At 34.5% G+C, this 19,485-nt stretch overlaps 2 protein-coding genes, 1 long non-coding RNA gene and 1 pseudogene across 3 annotated transcripts; all 4 read right to left on the reverse strand.

Moving 5' to 3' along the window:
* Positions 1 to 52: 52 nt before the first annotated feature.
* Positions 53 to 525, reverse strand: LOC116124345 (toll/interleukin-1 receptor-like protein; the record flags this gene model as incomplete). Its single annotated transcript, XM_031410066.1, has 1 exon — positions 53 to 525. A coding segment is annotated over exon 1 (473 nt), but the record flags the coding sequence as incomplete, so codon positions are not given.
* Positions 526 to 6,836: 6,311 nt separating this feature from the next.
* On the reverse strand, positions 6,837 to 8,597 carry LOC116124349. The gene is made up of 3 exons (XR_004127205.1): positions 8,574 to 8,597; positions 8,365 to 8,426; positions 6,837 to 8,046 (listed from the first exon to the last, which is right to left on the reverse strand). It is a non-coding gene; the product is annotated as an uncharacterized LOC116124349 (long non-coding RNA).
* Positions 8,595 to 13,739, reverse strand: LOC116124346 (annotated as a pseudogene).
* A 4,768-nt stretch (positions 13,740 to 18,507) lies between these two features.
* Positions 18,508 to 19,270, reverse strand: LOC116124348 (protein DETOXIFICATION 19-like; the record flags this gene model as incomplete). Its single annotated transcript, XM_031410067.1, has 4 exons — positions 18,508 to 18,620; positions 18,687 to 18,925; positions 19,019 to 19,075; positions 19,187 to 19,270. Coding segments are annotated over 4 exons (493 nt in total), but the record flags the coding sequence as incomplete, so codon positions are not given.
* Positions 19,271 to 19,485: the final 215 nt, after the last annotated feature.

Consider the following 19,485-nt stretch of genomic DNA (forward strand, 5'->3'; position numbering starts at 1 on the left):
ATTTTGTTATGGCTATAAATATTAAAGGCTAGAAAATTTTGGCGAGAATTACCTTACGATAGATGAATCCCAACCAGATAGGTTGGCTACTTCTGTCAAAGTAGTCCTCCATATGTCTGACTTCTCCTTATAACGTTCTTCAAGCTTGGAAAAAGCAGCCCCAAAAGATCCAGATTGCCTCCTTACATGTGTAGGTTCTACATGGTAGAAAACTGGTATTACAATCTGTTGACGCTCTTTCTTGTTTTTAAGAATCACTTCAAGTTCTTCAAGGCACCATTTGGAAGAGGCATAGTCTTCTGACAAAAGGATAACTGAAATTGTTGAACGTTCAATGGCACTCAAAAGAGCCGGCGTCAGTTCATCTCCTATTATGAGTTGATCATCAAGAAAAGTTTTAATATTTCGCCGAATCAAAGCTGCGTAGAGATGGCTAGTAAAGCCAGGGCGAGTATCCGCACCTCTAAAACTGAGGAAAACATCATACTTCTCCTCTAAGGCAATTCCAGTACAAGAAGCAGCCATAGCCATCACACAATATTCACTCATACAAAATTACAAATACAAGATAAAATGATAAAAACTTAATTACAAAACACCATTGCGCGCCTTTAATAGGCAACGTATCAGGAACCCACTATGAAATTTCTAAATCGACTTGACTTCACCTTGTGTTTCCGTTTCTGTTTCCTTAAACCTAACCCGGATTAGTGTCTAAAGGGGACTAATCTATGAAATTTCAATGTCGACTTGGCCGGGACTAATCTATAATTGGTAATTGCTTTGTTTTTTATTACTTTTATTTCAACAACCACATGGAAGATGTTTAATATATGTATATTTAATTAAGTAAATGAAAATTTTATCATACATCGAATCAAGGAGGACAACCTCGCTTTGCCCGCCATACGCGGCACGGCAGACACATATCATATGGCGGGCGGCTAAGCATAGTACAGTTGGTGATTGCGTTTCAAGTTTGGAAACCTTTATTTTATTCTTAAATGAATTTGATTAAAATTTAATTAAAAAAAAAAAACAAAGAATATGATAACTTGTACCATTATTCTTTTTAATCCAATTGTTGTTGATCAGTATTTCTACTTTCTCTTACGTTGTTGACAATCTGTTCATTTAGCATGTTATCTCCAGGTTTTCATTAATTTACAGCAAGTTCTTTTACGTCAAGAAGATCAAACCGATGACATGTTACCAAAACAAGAATGAATATTTCCAGTTTGCAACTTGCAATATACATGCTGCATATTGTAGCCAATGCTCTGAAACCCGACCCGCGCATGACCCGACCAGGTGACCGGGTCTTGGGTCGGCTGGTTTAACTAGGTCAACCGACAGGTCAATTTGATGACATCATCATTTTGACATCAGCATACCAAGAAAAGCTAAAAATTCCTAAATACTTATAAATTCAATACCAAACATCAATAACAAGTTCCCACAATCAAAGTTTACATCCAGCTACAAATTCAATTCAATATCAAAATTCATAAAGAAACGATAACAAACTTCATTAACAATTCCCAATTAATTCTCATTGCAGCTAGCCATCAACTCCAATTTCACTCTGATGTCAGCTTCATTTCTCACATTCATTCAACCTGAAAAAACATATCAGTTTGTTAGCTGATTGTAAACAGTAAACAATAACCTCAATTCATTTGTAAAATTTTATTGATATTTTTTGTATTAAAACCAGGATACCTAAGAATCTTTTGAATTATATTTTTCTTCAACTAAGTATCCTAATTCCTAACACACATTTTTGCAACATTTTAACTTGTTACAAACAATTGTATATAACAAAATATACCAGAGAAACTATAATGCTACATGATTCATTGCAAATACCAGAGAAGTCAACAAGATCAAATGTTCATGACTCTCTTTAAATAATTAAATCTGTCAAATGAAAAATTCTTCGTTCATAATCATTAAAAACAAAACCATATTCAATAGTTTTAGAAGTTAACGAGATCAAGTGTTCATGACTCAGGTAAAGTATATGATTTAACAGATCAGGCAAAAAATCAAAATGGAAACAATCAAAAATTGGCTAAATCAATCTATAAGTAAAAAATTATATTAAGCAGTTTAATATTAATGAAAGTAATGGATTCAACCAAAAAGATCCTAAAACGATAATTAATAATTTAATAGTAAATTTTAGACATCCATAACTCTCCATAGACTAAATTTGCAACCAAGAACGAAGGAAAAATTTAATAATTAGAGAAAGGTTAAAATAAAGGTGAACCAGCACTTCAAAAATTTCCAAATAAATACATGAATAAACATTGAAAAACAAGAAAACCACAAACTGATAAAAGACAGCAAACGCAACTTAGATTTCATTACTTCCGAGTCCTCTTTTAACCAACTAATCTAATCTCAAGCTTGCAAAAAGAGAGAGAGAAGAAACCTTCGACTTTGCATAGTGGAGACTTGGAGAGAACAAAGGCTGCAGAAGATAGCACAAGATGGCAGGAGAGAACGACGGCTGCAGAATAAAGAATAATATTATGTTTACAACTGAGTTATACAACCAGGTGAAACACATAAGACATAGTAGTCATTTTACATAAATTTTGTGCAATTTTTGTCTAGTTGTATGACTCAGTTATAAGCATAACATTATTTGCAAAATAAAAGCTTCAACTAAAGAACCAATGAAGTGATTTGATCAATTTTGTGCCGTCGACGGCAAGAGAGAGCAAAGGTTGCAAAGAAGATTGAAGATTGTGGCAAAAGAAGACCGAATTTTGGGTTTAGGAATTTAAAAAAAAAAAAAAAAAACATAAATCTTGTTTTAATATAAGTGACTCGAACTAGGCCTCGGGCCAGTTAGACTGGCGGTTCATCATTGTTTTACCGGTCTGAAGCCAGGTTATTACAGGTTAACTACATAGATTAGGTTTTTCCTCAGTTCGGACTAGTGGAAGCCCCGAGTCCCGGTCCAACCAGTTGAACCAGCCAGTCCAAACCGGGTTTCAGAACAATGATTGTAGCACAAGAAACCTGTATGGCAATAAAAGGACTAGAGATTTCCTATAGATGCCACTATAGCATCAAGATCAATTTCTAACTATCTCAAAAAGTTAATAAGTGTGAATAGTATTAGAGAAGGGGGAGCCTGAATTCTCCAAGAGGAACAACTTGGGGAATTACAAATTATACCACATGAAAAATAAAAATAAGTGAACATAAACGACAAAAGTATTGTGTCATGGCTCTGACCACGTGAAGAACCAGTTGAAATAACCTTGTTAGAAGAACCACCATCTCCTTTGCCGAGTCCTACGTAACAAGATATAAGCAAGCCTCAGTCAAGCATATATACACATAAGGAAAAATAATTAAAAAAACCACCATCTCCTTTGCCGAGTCCTACGTAACAAGATCATGCTTAGAAATGCTGATTGACCACAAGGGTTATCAAGAGAGTAATAGTATAGAAGGTCCTTTTGGCATGGCAATTTCATTTCATTAGATGCTTCCTAGTACAGATTGTTCTAAGCACCAACTATGCCTTCCATGAGATCATGGCATACTCCCTAGCATGTCCCTGGGTATATATGAAATTTTGCAAAAACCCTCTGATTCTTATTTCGTGATTGCATTAGAATAGGCTGAGAATGAACAATTGTCAATGTTCTGAATGAAGGCGGCACCTTCTCCTCCAACATCTCGTTCAACTGATCATCAAAACAAATCATAAGCTCATTAGACACAAAATTATGATAGATGGCGATTGTAGCCCTATTTCAGAATACATCTAATAAGAACCAGCCGTTCTGAAAATAGGTGTACAAGAAACTACGAGAAAATATTTGGGAGATAGTAGTCACTTACAAGAGAAATATGCTCATGCATTTTTCTCCCTGATTTAATAATGATCTATATATTAAATTCTCATATATAGAGAGATTCTACTTAAGCCTCACAAGCAAGTTTGGAAACTATAACACAGAATAAATATTGTGATGCCAGAAAAACTGATATGTCGAAAATAACATATATTTCACTTAGGCCAATAAATATTAACTGGTACTAACCTTATCTTGTCGCCATTTAGTTTTTCCACCGAGCATCCAAAATTTTATCAGCAATTTCACTTTGGGCATTAAGAAGAATAATCTTCTCATACAATTTTTTTAGGTCTTTGAGATCCTCCTCAATGCAAGGAGAAGCATTGAGGGGAAGGTCGATTCCTGTCAATGCTCAGCAGTTAGCTAATGAACATTTCCTAAAATTAACAACCAAGTAAAATACATGAATATTGGACAACAAAAGATAGTATATAAAGAGTGACAGATGATACGCACACCCCAAGTTTGAGGTCATGGCCGAGGATCAAGCTTCATGACTTCTGTTTCTAGAGCCTTAAGGGATAGTTTTCTTTATAATAGGGACTTCCCTGGCACCGATGGGATCTATGCAAATTAAAGCCTGAAAAATGATAAATGATTTCAAATCAAGAACTTTCGGCAAATTATGAAGTACAATCTTTACAACTTTTCATGGAATCCAAGTACCACTCAATTCATTGCCTTTTGGTATCCATCCAATAAAATATCAACTTGACCAAAGCCATGCTATCACAATTTTATTGCATTAAGCTCACAAAGCATATTCTCCACATAGACAATCTTTAATTCCCATAAAGATTAGTACCTCTTATATAGGAAAATCATATTATTGAACCCAAAGTGTCAATGAGATTCATAAGTAGAAAGAATTACTTTTAGGAGGCTATCTTACTTCCTGCAAGTATTCTCAGCCAGGATTTTGCTTGGCCACCACCTCTGAAGTTGATCATACTGCATAGATTCCTACACCACAAATATCAAATTTCACGATTTACATCCTGATTTCTACCTGCAGTTGCAGTCTGCGGAATGAACTATGGGGCAATCAAATCAGCAATTCCTCAAAGTCTAGGGAACCCATGTCTAAGGCCGTATTGTTTCATGGATTGTCTAACAAAAATATATTGTATATGTGCATGTAAGCATGCATACCGTGCTCACTATATGATAAACCAAAATGCCAATAATAACAAAATCATAATTGTTTATAAATTAAACAGCTGAAAAACCATATCAATGCATGGAGTAGAAGTCTTAAAAATGCATGTCAATTGATTCACTTCCTCTTCTTTGTGGCTAAGTCTTAGCATGCATATTTCCGAACAACAACTAATACTGATAGGTAGCATGAAATCAAGTGGAATTAGAATCTCATTCTCTAACTTCATCAATAATACAAGATACAATTTGCCAATTCTAACTGTAGGACGAAAGCCTCTGTTGTTGTCAAATATACCTTGAAAGAAAATGCATAATACAAAACAACAATAAGCCCAATCTAATGTCAGTTGATCTATTTATGAATTCTCTTATTCTTTATGGTAGATCCAAAAGAATCTTAAATGTCGGTTTGAATGATATTTAGAAAAATAATGGAATCTAAATGATATTAACTAGTACAACATGTCGTTTATTACATAGTAAATCAACGTCGTTTGAGTAGTTAAAACGACACCGCTTGGCAAAGAAAACGACATTTGTTTTTCTTTTGTAGAACGACATGTCAGTTACAATGAACAAAACGACGTCATTCAATATAAAATGCCAAAACGATAGCGTTTTGGTAGTGATGACATGTTGTTTTTAGCATGCAATAGTCTTAGAAACCGAAACAAGGCCGTTTTGATTAATGTGAGATGTGATTTGAATCCCCATTCCCCAATGTATATCTTTATACCAAAAAGGCCCTACTTGCATGATTCTTAATTTCTTATGGACCTAAGGGATATTTACCATCAAACTTATGAAAGTTTACAAACGACAGTCCTTTATCTTGGCCTTCGAAAATGACACATCATTTCCTTGCCTTATTTGGTTGTCAACACCGGCATTTTTACTAGACGAAACGATAGCGTTTTCTTTTGATGTATAATATGTTTGCTCGTTGAACGACATGTCATACATTTGATGAATATTATTTAACCTACCAATATTTATCTTTATATCGGAAAAGTAAATCCTACTTTCATGATTCTTATTGGACCTAAGTAATATTTGCCATCTGAACTTATGAAGTTTATAAACGAGTTGTCGTTGATTAGGGGCCTGTGAAAACGTTTGTCTGTAGTCTGTACTACTGTATGTGAGAAGAGCCGGACTTTTATGATTCATGTGTACTAAGTGATGTTTACCATTCTCAATAATGTGAATCTAAATTAAGAAAAATATCCAGTATAATGTCTCTCCAAATCAGACTGAATCGGCGTTGTTGGCGGGCCAGCCACTTTGATTTACATTGTAAATATATGCAAATAAATAATACAAGAAATTACTCGTCCACAATCCACATTATCAAGAAGACAAGAACCATAAGAGCTTCTTGCCGGCAGACCTCTCAGGTGGAGGGGATTTCATTAGTCGGAGAGTTTCTATTGCTGCAGGGAAGGTTTGGTTCATACTTCTCTCTGCTTGTTCCACCACATTATCACGCCTGTTGCAATTTAGAACAACAAATTGCGGCAATTTTTCCGTTGCAATCTAGCTTGCGACTGTTGACTGACCAACCGGCAAAGATTTTTTCAATTGTTTTTTTATAATATAACATTGTGTTATTTTGGTAATTAATTCGTGTTTTTCAATTTGAATGTTTTTACTTCAAAAGATTAGTATTTACCCTCTTTTAATAACAAAATTAGATTAAATGAGCGATTGTTTGTTTTGGTTGGATTACATATGAAAACTGTTCACCTCTCACTTTCAGTGGCCATAAAAACATTTCTTCTCCGAATTTATTTGTTTATTCACATAGCAACATTTCAGTACTAGCTGGGGCAGGTCATATTTCAGTATTAGCAGGCAATGTTTTAATAACCATCTCAGGTGAAACCTGACAAAGTTGTTGGATCCTAGGTGGATTGGTTTAACCGAATGTTCAAAAGTTTAAAATTCAACAAACGCAAATGTAAAATCACAATTAAGTCCCTACAAGTTTGAAATGTAACAAACACACCTCAAATATAAATCGATAGTCGATCGATTGGCAACAACGACACACCAAATGCAATCCCAACCATCCCTTTAGCCCATTCCCCATAAAATATACCCAAAATCTGGCCAAAATCGAACCATCAGCGTCGATAACCATCGCCATCACCCCGAAAGTACTCCCCTCAGTCTCCTGACCAAAACTCATCTCACCCCAACCATGTTCGCCTCGCCAATCGCCGGCAAAAGCCGACTACTACTGCCGTCGCTTTTTTTTTTTATTTCCGATCTATTCACTCACCGAAAATCACCTCCATCACCATCATTGCACCAACCAGCCCTACCGACCCTTTCTCTTCAAAAGCCCCAACATCCCAACCTTCAATTGTTCGCTGATCATCATCCCAATGTCTAGGGTTTTCGATGAACAAAGAAATTGGTAACTCAACCCGATGAAAGCCCCCAATCCCGATTAAACCGGTTCAACCGGTCAAGCCGAGCCGAGTTTTAAAACACTATTAGCGGGTGCAGGTCAACCCTGCTAATGCTATTAGACTGATAATCACCATTAGACACAAATCTTCAATCATTCCAACGCTTGCTTTGGATCTGATTAACTCACATATCAATTTAACCTAATTTCTACTTTCACCATTGTTCATTAGCAGCGACTAATAAACTGAATAATTCAAAAGAATAAAAATTCCATCAAGAAGTTGCCTGCACTAGAATAAACAAGCAATAAAAGATCTTACTTGCTGTTAGAATATGGAATTACTTTTGTTGTTAAGGCCTGTAGTTCACTATCTCAGACAAAAAGTAAGTTATCCTCAACGATATTGAGTCAATGCATGTGTAGTGAAATGCCAAGATGTGTCTCTGCTTTTCTCAGAAATTTTGATGCCGTTGAACTCTAACCATGTTGAGCTGATTCGGAATTGCATAAGACAATCTGAGTTCTCTTTTACATCCAGAAATTTTTATACCAATCAAATACCAAGGAATTCCAGAAGGCCTAGAAAGAAAACGGAAAAATTCCAGGTTTCAATTTATATCTTGTCTATTACAGTACAGTAAAACTGTATGGCAGCTAAGAAGTAAAATCCAATGGTCCGTAAAAAGCTTGAGATTTTCTATAGATGCCAGCTTAGTGCATCGAAATAAATTTTCTACCCATCTCAAAAAGTTGATAAGTGTGAATAGTATTAGAGAACAGGGAGTGCGAGTGGGGGAGCCTGAATTCTCCGGGAGGAATTACAAATTATACAACATGAAAATTAAAAATAAAAAAACAAATGAACACAAACAACAGAAGTATTGTCATGGCACTGACCAGATGAAGAACCGGTTGAAATAATCTTGTTAAAAGAACCACCATCTCTTTTGCCGAGTCCTCTGTAACAAGATATAAGCAAGCCTCAGTTACATGTATACACATAAAAACCAGCTAGATATATTGTTCTAAGTACCAACAAAACCTTAATCAGTTACTAAATATATTATTTAATTAAGAAAAAAGGTCACAAAGGTGAACCAAAAAACCTTCTGATTCTTATCTGTGTTTCATATAATAGGCTGAGAAAGAACAGTGTTGTCAATGTTCTGAATGTATGGCTGCACCTTCTCCTCCAACATCTCATTCAACTGATCAACAAAACAGATAAAAAGCTCATTGGACACAAAATTATGATTGTTGCAATTGTAGCCCTATTTCAGAGACTAAGATTTCTGAAAATCATGAACAAGAAACTGTGAGAAAGTATTCGGAAATATGTCATTTCGGAATATGTCTCATGAGCTTTCTCCCGTGTTATTAAAGGTTTAAATATTAAATTCCATTTGGAGTTTCTACTTCAGCCAATACTTTTTAAGCAAGTTTTGAAAACTATACACAGAATATACACATTATTAATGGCATAATAAATACTGTGATGACAGAAAAACTGATAAGTTGAACATAACATATATTTTACTCGGGCCAATAAACATTAACTGGTACTAACCTTATCTTGTCGCCATTTAGTTTCCCACTGAGTATCCAAAATTTTATCAGCCATTTCTCTTTGGGCATTAAGAAGAATAGTCTTCTCATACAACTTTTTCGGGTCTTTGAGATCCTCCTCGCTCCAAGAAGAGGCATTGAGTGGAAGGTCAAGTTCCGGACAATTCTCAGCAGTTAGTTCAATGTACATTCCCTAACATTATCAACAGAGTAAAAAACACTAATAATGGAAAACAAGAAATATTGTCTGAAGAGTAACAGAGAATACGCACACCCCATTTTGAGGCCGTGGCGAGGATCAAGCTTCATGACTTCTCTTCTAGAGCCTTCTTGGCCTTGTGTAAGGGATATTTTTCACTATACAGGGTCTTCCCTGGCACGGACAGGATCTATGGAGATTAAAGCCGGAAATGATAATGATTTCAAATCAAGAACTTTCAGCAAATTATAAATACAATATTTCAACTTTGCATGGAATCCCAAGTATCACTCAATACAATGCCTTATGGCGTCCATAAAAAAAAAAATAAAAAAAAACAACTAGACCAAGCCATGTCATCACAATTTTAATGCATTAAGCTCATAAAGCATATTCTCCACATAGACAGATCTTTAACTCCCATAAAGACTAGTACTTCTCATATAGGGAAATCATTTATTGAACCCAAAGTGTAAATGAGATTCATAAGAGGAAGATTACTGTTCGGAGTTTCTTACTTCCTGCAAGTGTTCCCAGCCGATTTCGCTTGGCCACCACCTCTCGAAGTTGATCATACCGCATAGATTCCTACTCCACAATATCGAATATCAAATTTAACAATTTCACCCCAATTTCTACCTGCAGTTGCAGTCTGGGATATTAACTATGGGGCAACAAATCAACACTCCTCGAAGTCTAGGAACTCATGTCCTTGATTGTTTATACGAAAAACAAAATGCCAATAATGACAAAATCTTAGTAGGTTGTAAATAACAGCCTAAAACCATATCATCTGCTATTCTACAAAGTTTTAATCTTGAAGACCACAGAAAATGTTAGAAGGTCAACTGGGAATGACTTTATCCAATTAATGCCAGGAGTAAAAGTCTTAATTGAAGTCAATTGATTCACTTCCCCTTCTCTATGGCTAAGGCTTAGCATGCTATTTCCGGACAACAACTACACAGGTAGGTAGCATGAAAGTGAGTGGAATTAGAATGTCACTCTCTAACTTCCTGAAGAATACAAGTATAATTTCCCAATTCGACTGTCGGCAAAAACCTCTGTTGAAACTACACCTTAAAAAAAAATGCATAATTAATGAAATTTTCATGCTCTACTTCTTCATTTCTTACCGTTGAGAGATGCGGAATTTAACTTAAACACGGAAAAAAAAAAAAATCCTTGTAAAATATCCAGCAAAAATAAACAAGAAACATGGTCACAACAAAATAATAAAGTCCAACACTAGGGTGAGGAAACAAATGAATCTGGAACCTTGTATTGCCACCAAATTTTCTGCTTGATATCATCATCATAGTCAAATCCACCCACAACCTGAGGCAAGGTCATAAGCCAAAATGCCGCAATACTGGGGTCCTTCATGCTGTGAACAATATGCTGCAACAGTAATATTATGAAGTCATTATCACCTCAGTAGCTTTAACTGTCCAACAGCTATAGAAAACTTGAAAATACACTCACATAAATTAATTGTAAAGAACTATAGAATAAGACATGATACTACCTCTATGGATAATCCATCTTTCTCAAGACATGTAGGCTTTCCACGGAGGCTCCATGATCTGCAGAAAGGAGACGCATATATATCCATAAGGATAAAAAATTGCTATAGTTAAAAAATATCCAGTAGAACCCTTTAGCAATGTAAGATAGAATCTTTTATTTGTAAAACTTCTCCCACAGAAATTTGGTGTCAGACAAAAGAGGTTACAAAATCATTTCTACACTCTCCAGCACTATTGTGCATGTTAAAGGAGAAGCACCTTCCTACCCCGAAATTATGGATAATGTTTTTGAGGTCACCATATAAACATTTTATGAAACATTACATACTTGATAATAGTGTTACCTTTTATGATTCTATAGAAAATGAATCATGAATTTTACAAAATGCAGACACACAGAAGTAAAGCCATTGTCTTTTCTAGATATTCAAGTGTTGCCATGTTTGAAACTCCATGTCTTTTATAAACACAACAGTTGTGTCTGTATCTACATATCCTAGCATAATATCAAAGTATTAGCAAGTTCACAAAACAACTCACATCATCTGCAGAGAAGTGACTTGTAATTTGTGTTTGCATTCAGGACAGCCCATGACACCCTGCAATAATTTAAATAAAAAAAAAAAAAAAAGAAATTCATTCAAAGATCAAAATCCATTAAATACAGATTACATGTATCCCACTCCTGGGTCACCACAATTTATTGCCACAGATAAGGTCATAACAAGGTTGAATATCTCTCCCTAAACTGAATAAAAAAGGTGGAATAACTAGATGGGCATATAGCAAAAAATTATCTGGGATACAGAACTTCGAATAGAGAACAGCCAAAATTACATTCACATGAAGCCCAAAAAACACAGTGTAGGGGAGGATTGAATTGATTGGTTAGGCATTTTGTTCAACCAAAAGATAAGGCGTTGAATTCCTCTTGGACCCACCAACTTAGAATATCATATACCATTAGTGTCCGGGCTTTGTAGATATGCTCATGTCACCTACTATAGAACTCAATGAACCATAGAGATGTTGGGGGATTATTGAGTATCAAGAAAAAAAATATATTTACAGTCACATAAGCTATGAAATAAGCTCTCACTGTCCATCACAAATCGGGCAATCTTTCGATGGCAATGGTGAGTTAAGATCAATTGTAGATGGAAGGTGCACCAACTCAGCCCGATTATCAACATGGCATCCGCAACACGTTCAGCAGTTGCCTTCTCTCCACTACAAGAAAATCCAAAAATAATAAAAAATATATAAAAAGTAATATAAGCATCAAATTACTTTGGTTGTTTATGCTTCTATACATAAACTGAATGATGATAATAATTTTAGTATTCAATTCAATTCCTTGTCCTCTCAAATCTAAATTTAAGACTAGCGAAAAGAAAATGTCCATCCCCTAACAAACCAAGAAAAGCTTGTAATGTATATGAGAAAAACTTCAGAACTCAAACTGACTGCAAATCAACATACCTCCTCAAGTGTAATCTTTTACTTGGTACTGCACTTGCCCTGATCCTCGGCACATGGTACACCGCAATGCCTGCCATCCATTGCATGTACGACAATGCCTGCATTTCATAGACCAATCTCACATAAGACAGCATGTTAAAGCCCAAAAAGAGTACTTGCTTTCTTCAATTGAAACCAAGCTGATATGAACAATTAACATATAAGTTGGTATCACTTCCAATTCATCAGCACAAAATACCTGATAATATCATCATTCAACTCAGTTTAATAGATGAAATTCCAGTACATGGTTTTTAAAAACTATAACTTCTATGTTATAATACAATGATTACACAACTAAAGCAAAAAACGATAAATGACACTCAGAATATCACAATATCAAGAATTCCATTACAACCAGAATAAAACAATAACGACAAAAAGCAAGGACCAAAATAAAAATTCCAAAGAATCGAAAAGCACCTCTGGCATACCACCTTCTTGCCCGCTCTAGTGCAATATCATAAGTCCCAAGTGTAGCGATTGCCTGCAGATAATCCATGGGATCAACTAAACGATAAATTTAAGGCACTGAACGGAGGTTTATATTATATATATATTATGAAACAACTTATAAATTAAGAAATTAGAACTTGCAACACAAAAAGGTAATCCTGCTAAATCGCAAACACAAATCAAACGGTCAACAAATTAAGCAATACCAATTAAAAAATGACCATAATCCTTCCAAAAACCATAAAACACCCGGTGACCAAACACAAGAAGCATAAACTACGCAAAATTGCAAAACACAACATAAGCCTATCCATCTATTCTTCAACCAATAACATCATTTTCCAAAGAAAAAAAAAAAGAACCAGCCAAAAGCGCATTAATTCACTTAGAAATGACAAGTATCGCTAAAAAAACCTACTAAAATCATAGCAAAATTACTTTAAACACATACCAATTCAACCCACAACCGTTTTGAATTTTTAAAATTTTTGACAATCCAACATACACTGAATTTTCAATTTTAACTTATAATTGCCCAACCATTACATAATTTAGCACAACAATTTACAATCCCATCTAAGCCAATAACAAATACCAACCAAAACAACAACAAAAACAAGTCGAATTATGGATAAAACTTGTAAAATACACGCACTTACAAAAACAGAAGCGTAAGAAAGCTTGGTAATGAACTCGGGAATGCCGAACCCACGAGGTGCGGAGCCAGCAATGTCAAAAGCAAGAGTGAAGGGAGACAAGACCAGCTTAATCGGGAACTCCAAAATGTCACTGACTTGCTGTCCATAACGAGCATTGAAGAACTTGTATTGGTTACCTGCGAACTGTTTGAAGTTCCTTATCATACGGTCCGGGCCTCTCGACATTGTGGAGACTGGAGAGTGAGAGTTAAGTGAAAGAGAGAAGAATGGATAGAGTTTTGTTCCTGAGTCAAGCGGGTTTTGTTGGCGATTTTGCAGGATGGGTTTATCCTGGGTTTTGGATTTAACTAAAGTTCAGTTTAGCCGAGTTCGTGTGACCAAACAGACACGCTTTAAGCCTATAAACTATTAAACTTGGGTTGAAAAGATTTTGTCATGTACCTAATTTTATGACAATATAATTAAGATTTTTTTTATTTTTTATTAATAATTAATTAAATCTATGTAATTATATTTGTTATTTTGTTGTAATATGCTTATAAATTTAATTAAAATAAGGATGCTATTTGTTTTTATAAATTGTTGTTGCGCAAAAATGCAATAATCGTAGACCCAATCAACCACGGTAGGATTTTATAAGATGTGTACGTGATTTAGAATAACCAACTAAGAACAAATTAGAAAACGATAATGGAATGACAAAAAACGGTTTTAAAGTGGTTTGACGAGTTAGAATCAAGTCTACGTCTATTAATATATTATTATTTTATATTTGTTTTATACTCAGACTGATTACAAAGGAGAATATGATGAACAAAGATGAACTCTCTTCTCTCAATGAGATATGTGTAAAAAAAAAAAAAAAAAAAGGTCTCTCTACTCGGGTGGCTTACATGGATGAGAAAAAGAAAGAGATGTACCCCTGTTCAGGTAAAATATCAGTTTATATAAACTGTCACAATAACAAACTTATAAGTGAAGTCTAATTTGTTGTCGGCTTTTAACTTGTCGATAGTGTCCAACTTGAAAACAACACTTAATTTGTAAACAAGATTAGTTTAAGGTAGGCTAACACATGACCTAAATCTAACCATCGAATAATAGGAGATCCTTGGGACACGTGGTGGGAATACATGCTTATTGAATTTATCGCACAACATAAATAATATTCATAATTCTAAAAGTATGTTTTTTTTTTTTTTAAGTTTATGTTTGTTTATCATATTTAAGTTAAAACTTAAAATACTTTGCTTTTATTTGAATACAAAACCATCTAATCAATAAAAAATTTTATTTTGTCAACAATACCCCTATTAATTTTATATAATTCAAATTTTGAAAAAACCCCTTATGCATTATGTATTTTTACTATTATTGTAGCTTTTTAATAATAAATTTTTAAATATTACATCAAAAAAAAATACTGTAAATAACATAGTTATCTTAATTTTATATACATTTTTTTTTTAATTTTCATAAATTTGATCAATTAAAATTTTGCTTAAAATACGGAAAATAGTATATAACTAAATTATACTTAATAAGAATATATACGTCGAAACACTAGTTTTAAGATGTTTACACCATATAAAAACAAACAATTTAATATTTATAATCAAACATTGAAATATAAAAAATAAATATATCGATCAGACTTATATATTCATACATATTTAGATAATAGATGCATTCAACTTTCATACAACAAAACAAATACCACGTAAGTTTACTAATGAGGTTATTATTAATATAATAGTATTGTATGTAAAATTTGTCGATTGAAATAAATATTATGCACTCCCTGGTTAAACATGGAAGCTTCAAAGGGTAGTTGCAATATGAAAATGAGGTAAATTAATGGGGGACATTCCATTTGATGATTTGAATTTCAATATAAAAAAAAATAACTATATGAGAAGGAAAGTTTAATTATCACTTTCTATATCATAATATATATCTTTTTTTTTTTTTTTTTAATGATCAGGGTATGTTTAAACCAACCTGTGCGCACCTTGATTAAGCCTCAGGACTCAAGTCTAATGTTACAAGGTAAACCACAAATATGGTAAGTGGCCCCAAGGCTCGAACCCAAGAAATCAATTAAATAAGCAAACTTTCTTGACTGTCAAACCAACCCTTTGAGGTTTATCATAATAAATATCATTCATCCAAAAAGTTTCATAGTTTGACAATTGATTCTTCTGAAGAATTATTAAAACGAAGCATTAATTTGATCAAATCAATATTCTCAAGTTTCATATGATATTATTATTCCTTAATTTTAACATCCCAAAACAAATGCATAAACTTCATTTAATTATTGCATCCTTTTTCTAGCTTAATTAAAACTGATACCAAATCCACTAAACTTTTCTTTCAATAGTTTTCCCAACCTTTCTGGCATTTCAGGAGTTGAATAATTTTCATGTTCTCAACAGAATCCAATTTCTTTATCCTTTCTTTGGAAATGCGGAGATCTACAAAGCTCTCTCACAAATATCTTTAAAGCTTGGAACTAAACAATAAAACAAGTCATTAATTCCTTTTGGATCGGACCCGCAACCCATACGTGGGTGAATAATATAGAATATAGGTCAAGCCTTGTAGATTCATGGACATTGAACAAGCACCCGACCCAGACTGTTTGTCAACGGGTGTACCCGTATTTAAAAAAAAAAATTAATAAAACAAAATCCCTAAAAGGATTGAAATCCCTATACAAACAAAACGCACCGAAAAAAAAAAGTCAGTCTTGCTCACTTCACACACAGTACCATTACATAGAGCTCAATCAAACATTTTTTCCTTTGAGAGCTCACCCAATCAATTCCCTGTGAAACCGAAAGAAAAGTCGGTGTTTTGAGTGGAAAAAGAAAGAAACGGACAAGAAGACAATAAAGAGTAGGCGTGGAAGAAAGTGAGGCGATGATGGAAGGTGGTAGTGTGTCCCCTCCGGCGTACTTTAGCACCAACTCCTGCTTTCAAAGCCTTTGTTTTGTCTTCTACTTTCACTTTCTTTATGGGTCATGGAAGATTAAGAATAAAGATTTGATTTTTGGTATTTCCTGTGTATTAGTAATTATATATTTGTTTTCGATAGATTATTTGCTAGTCTTAAATAGACGACTAATTGAGTTGACTGTGAACTTTTGTGATGAATTGAATTGAATTGAAAATTTGAAATTAGAATAGGTGATTGTGGGGTATAATCATAACAAATAAAAACTACATGAATTTAGGGGTATAACTGTCAGAATATAAAACTTTTATAAATAGTACCGATATCCGCAGGTCCACTATAAGATAGGGTAGGGGTTTAATATTTTGAAATAGATCAACCCGTTTTAGGTGCCTACTCGTAGGGCTGCACCCGTTTGGATCCGTACCTGACACGTCCACCCGTCTTGCCAGTTCTACAGTTGATACCTGAAACTACAGAATAATTTTGAGCAACGGGTGAATACTAATACAAAGTGCAGGCCAAATATAAGAAAAGTGAATGAGAAGAAGTTGGGTTATTTCCGTTTTACACCCTCTTGTATATGCTCTTTTCGGTCAGGCTTTAAAAAAAACTATCATTGAAGGTCGAAAAAATCTCATTATACAAAGAAGACACATTATTATTTATTAATTTATTAGTTAACAGTTTTTTAATGAGTACCGACTTTTTCCCACCCGAAGATTTGCCATAATGTCACTTTCCACCTAAAAAGTTTCAAAATACTATTTTCCCACCCTAAATTTATATTCCGTTAATACCCAAAATACATTTCACTTTCTCAACCGACGTTCGACGAGTTACTAGAAGCTAGGGTAACGGGGGTTTTGTAAATAGAGACTGTGAATCGAAGGATGGTAACCGATTAAATATTCGTCGTTGAAATCAGTTGAAAATCAATTAAAAACAAGAAACTATAGCTTTGCAATGATTGAAAATTGACGAGAAATAAAGTGTCAAAGTGTTGTAGAAAGGAGACCGGAGTTTTAAATGGTGGTGACGGAAAGAAATTTCACCATCAGAATCCGCCAGAATCAGTTTTGGGTAATAACAGAATATCAACTTTTGGTGAAAAAGTAGTATTTTGAAACTTTTTTGGTGAAAAAGTGTCATTAAGGCAAACCTTAGGTGGGAAAATGTCGTTTACTCGTTTTTCAGTTAATGAAGTTGTCTCATAAGATTATTTTTTTACTACCTATATAATTTCTTATTTTTGAAGCTTATTTCTATAATATGGGGTTGCATCAAAAGGTAACATTGCTGATACTGAATTCAATTTGGATAAATTGGTACTCCAATATTTGAAATAAACAATTACATTAATGTAATCAACAAGAGAGTGCCAGCTTGGCTTGAGAGACCACAGATCAAACCAATCCACAGACCCTGTACAAAAAATATATTCTGAAATTAATTGAAATAAGAAAGAGGGAAGAGAAACAAATTACATTGAGTGTGTTTGGCTTATTGTTTTTATCCATATTCCTAATCTTATTTTTCAAATGTTGTTTGTTATGTTATTTCCAAAATATTAGTCTATTTTTTTAATTACGTTGAGACCTTATAAGTTTATTAATTTCATCAAATACCCCCCAGAAAAAAGTTTAAAAACTAATAAAAACACCCCCACCCACCAATACCTACCAGATTTCAACAACCACCGCCGGTGGTAGCCGGAATCTATCACAATAGTCACACAGCCACCGGAAATAGCCGGTAATGGCCAGATCTACCGTCAACGACGGCCAAAAATGGCCATCGTTTCAGCCTTTTTCGGCCGTCGCAGCCACAATAGTTTGTAGATTTGGCCTTTTCCGACCAGATTCGTGGTGGATCTAGCCGGAAAAGGCCATAACGACGCGTTACGGCACAGATCCGACCTGTCTATGTCGTAACGAAATTCGCTGGCTAGATACCGAGGGTGGTGGCCGAAATCTGGCACTACAGGTGGTGGGGGTATTTTTGTCATTTCATATATTACGGTCTTCAATTAAATTAGTAAACCTAAGGGCTTTTTCATAAATTTTGAAAGTTTACCTTGTAATACTCCCCTATCCAACAACCCAATCCTATCCAAAATATTAAACCAAATGCACCCTAATGTTGTCTCTCTCACAATCCAAGAAGTAGAGCAATTGGCATGCCAATGAAATGGAATGCTGCCAGGTTAAGCCACACAGTGAACTTCTGCCAACCACATCCTCTTGTCACTCCTGAACCATAACCTTATTTGCATCACTCAATATCACATTGCAGAGCATGAATCCAGAAATGTTGGATCATGTACAAACCTAATAAGACACCTTGCATTGGATCAACTGCTATTGAGGTAGCAACAAAAGGAGTCAAAGAGGCAAACTCTTTTGTTATTTCTGAGCTGTTACTGAGGAATCTAGCCCAAATGTTATGACCAAAGGCTAGAGTAAGAACTACAGTAATCGAAAGGAGGACAGAGAGCTTGAGAGTCAAAACCATGGCATGTTTAGCTCGACTGACATTTGCAGCTCCCAACTCATTTGACACCCTTGTGCTGCCACAAAACAATTTGCTTTTAATTTCAGAAAACAAATGAACCAGAGATCGAGATTGTAATGTAGAAGTAATTTTTCTGAACTAAGCTGACCTTGCAGCAGCACCAAGACCATAGGTAATCATGTAGACAATATCTTCTGTATTCACACTGAAGATAACAAAATCAGAAAAGAAAAAAAATAATCAAATACAAGTTTACAAGATCGTTTTATCATATATAATGTGTATTAAAGAAACGTAATGCAAGATTGAAACTTACCACAATGCAACCGGAGTAGTTAGTTCCGGGTTTGGCATCAATCCAGCCAAGAATACAAGAATCTGAAAAGCCCTAGTCTCTAAGCTGGAAAAGTACAGAGAATCAGACCAATAAGATAATGGTTCTATTCACACTCTACTTCTTCCAATTGATCAGACTGTGATGTCAGAATCATGCCAGAGCATTAAGGATTCTAAATTATTTTCCTTGAGGTATGACAGCTATTAGCATTTAAAATCTAGAAGAGAGAAGAGGTCAAATAAATAAATTAAAAATTGGTCACTTACCAGACCATTGCT

The sequence above is a fragment of the Pistacia vera genome, unplaced genomic scaffold (assembly GCF_008641045.1).
Source record: "Pistacia vera cultivar Batoury unplaced genomic scaffold, PisVer_v2 Contig1511, whole genome shotgun sequence".
NCBI classification, from domain to species: Eukaryota; Viridiplantae; Streptophyta; class Magnoliopsida; order Sapindales; family Anacardiaceae; genus Pistacia; species Pistacia vera.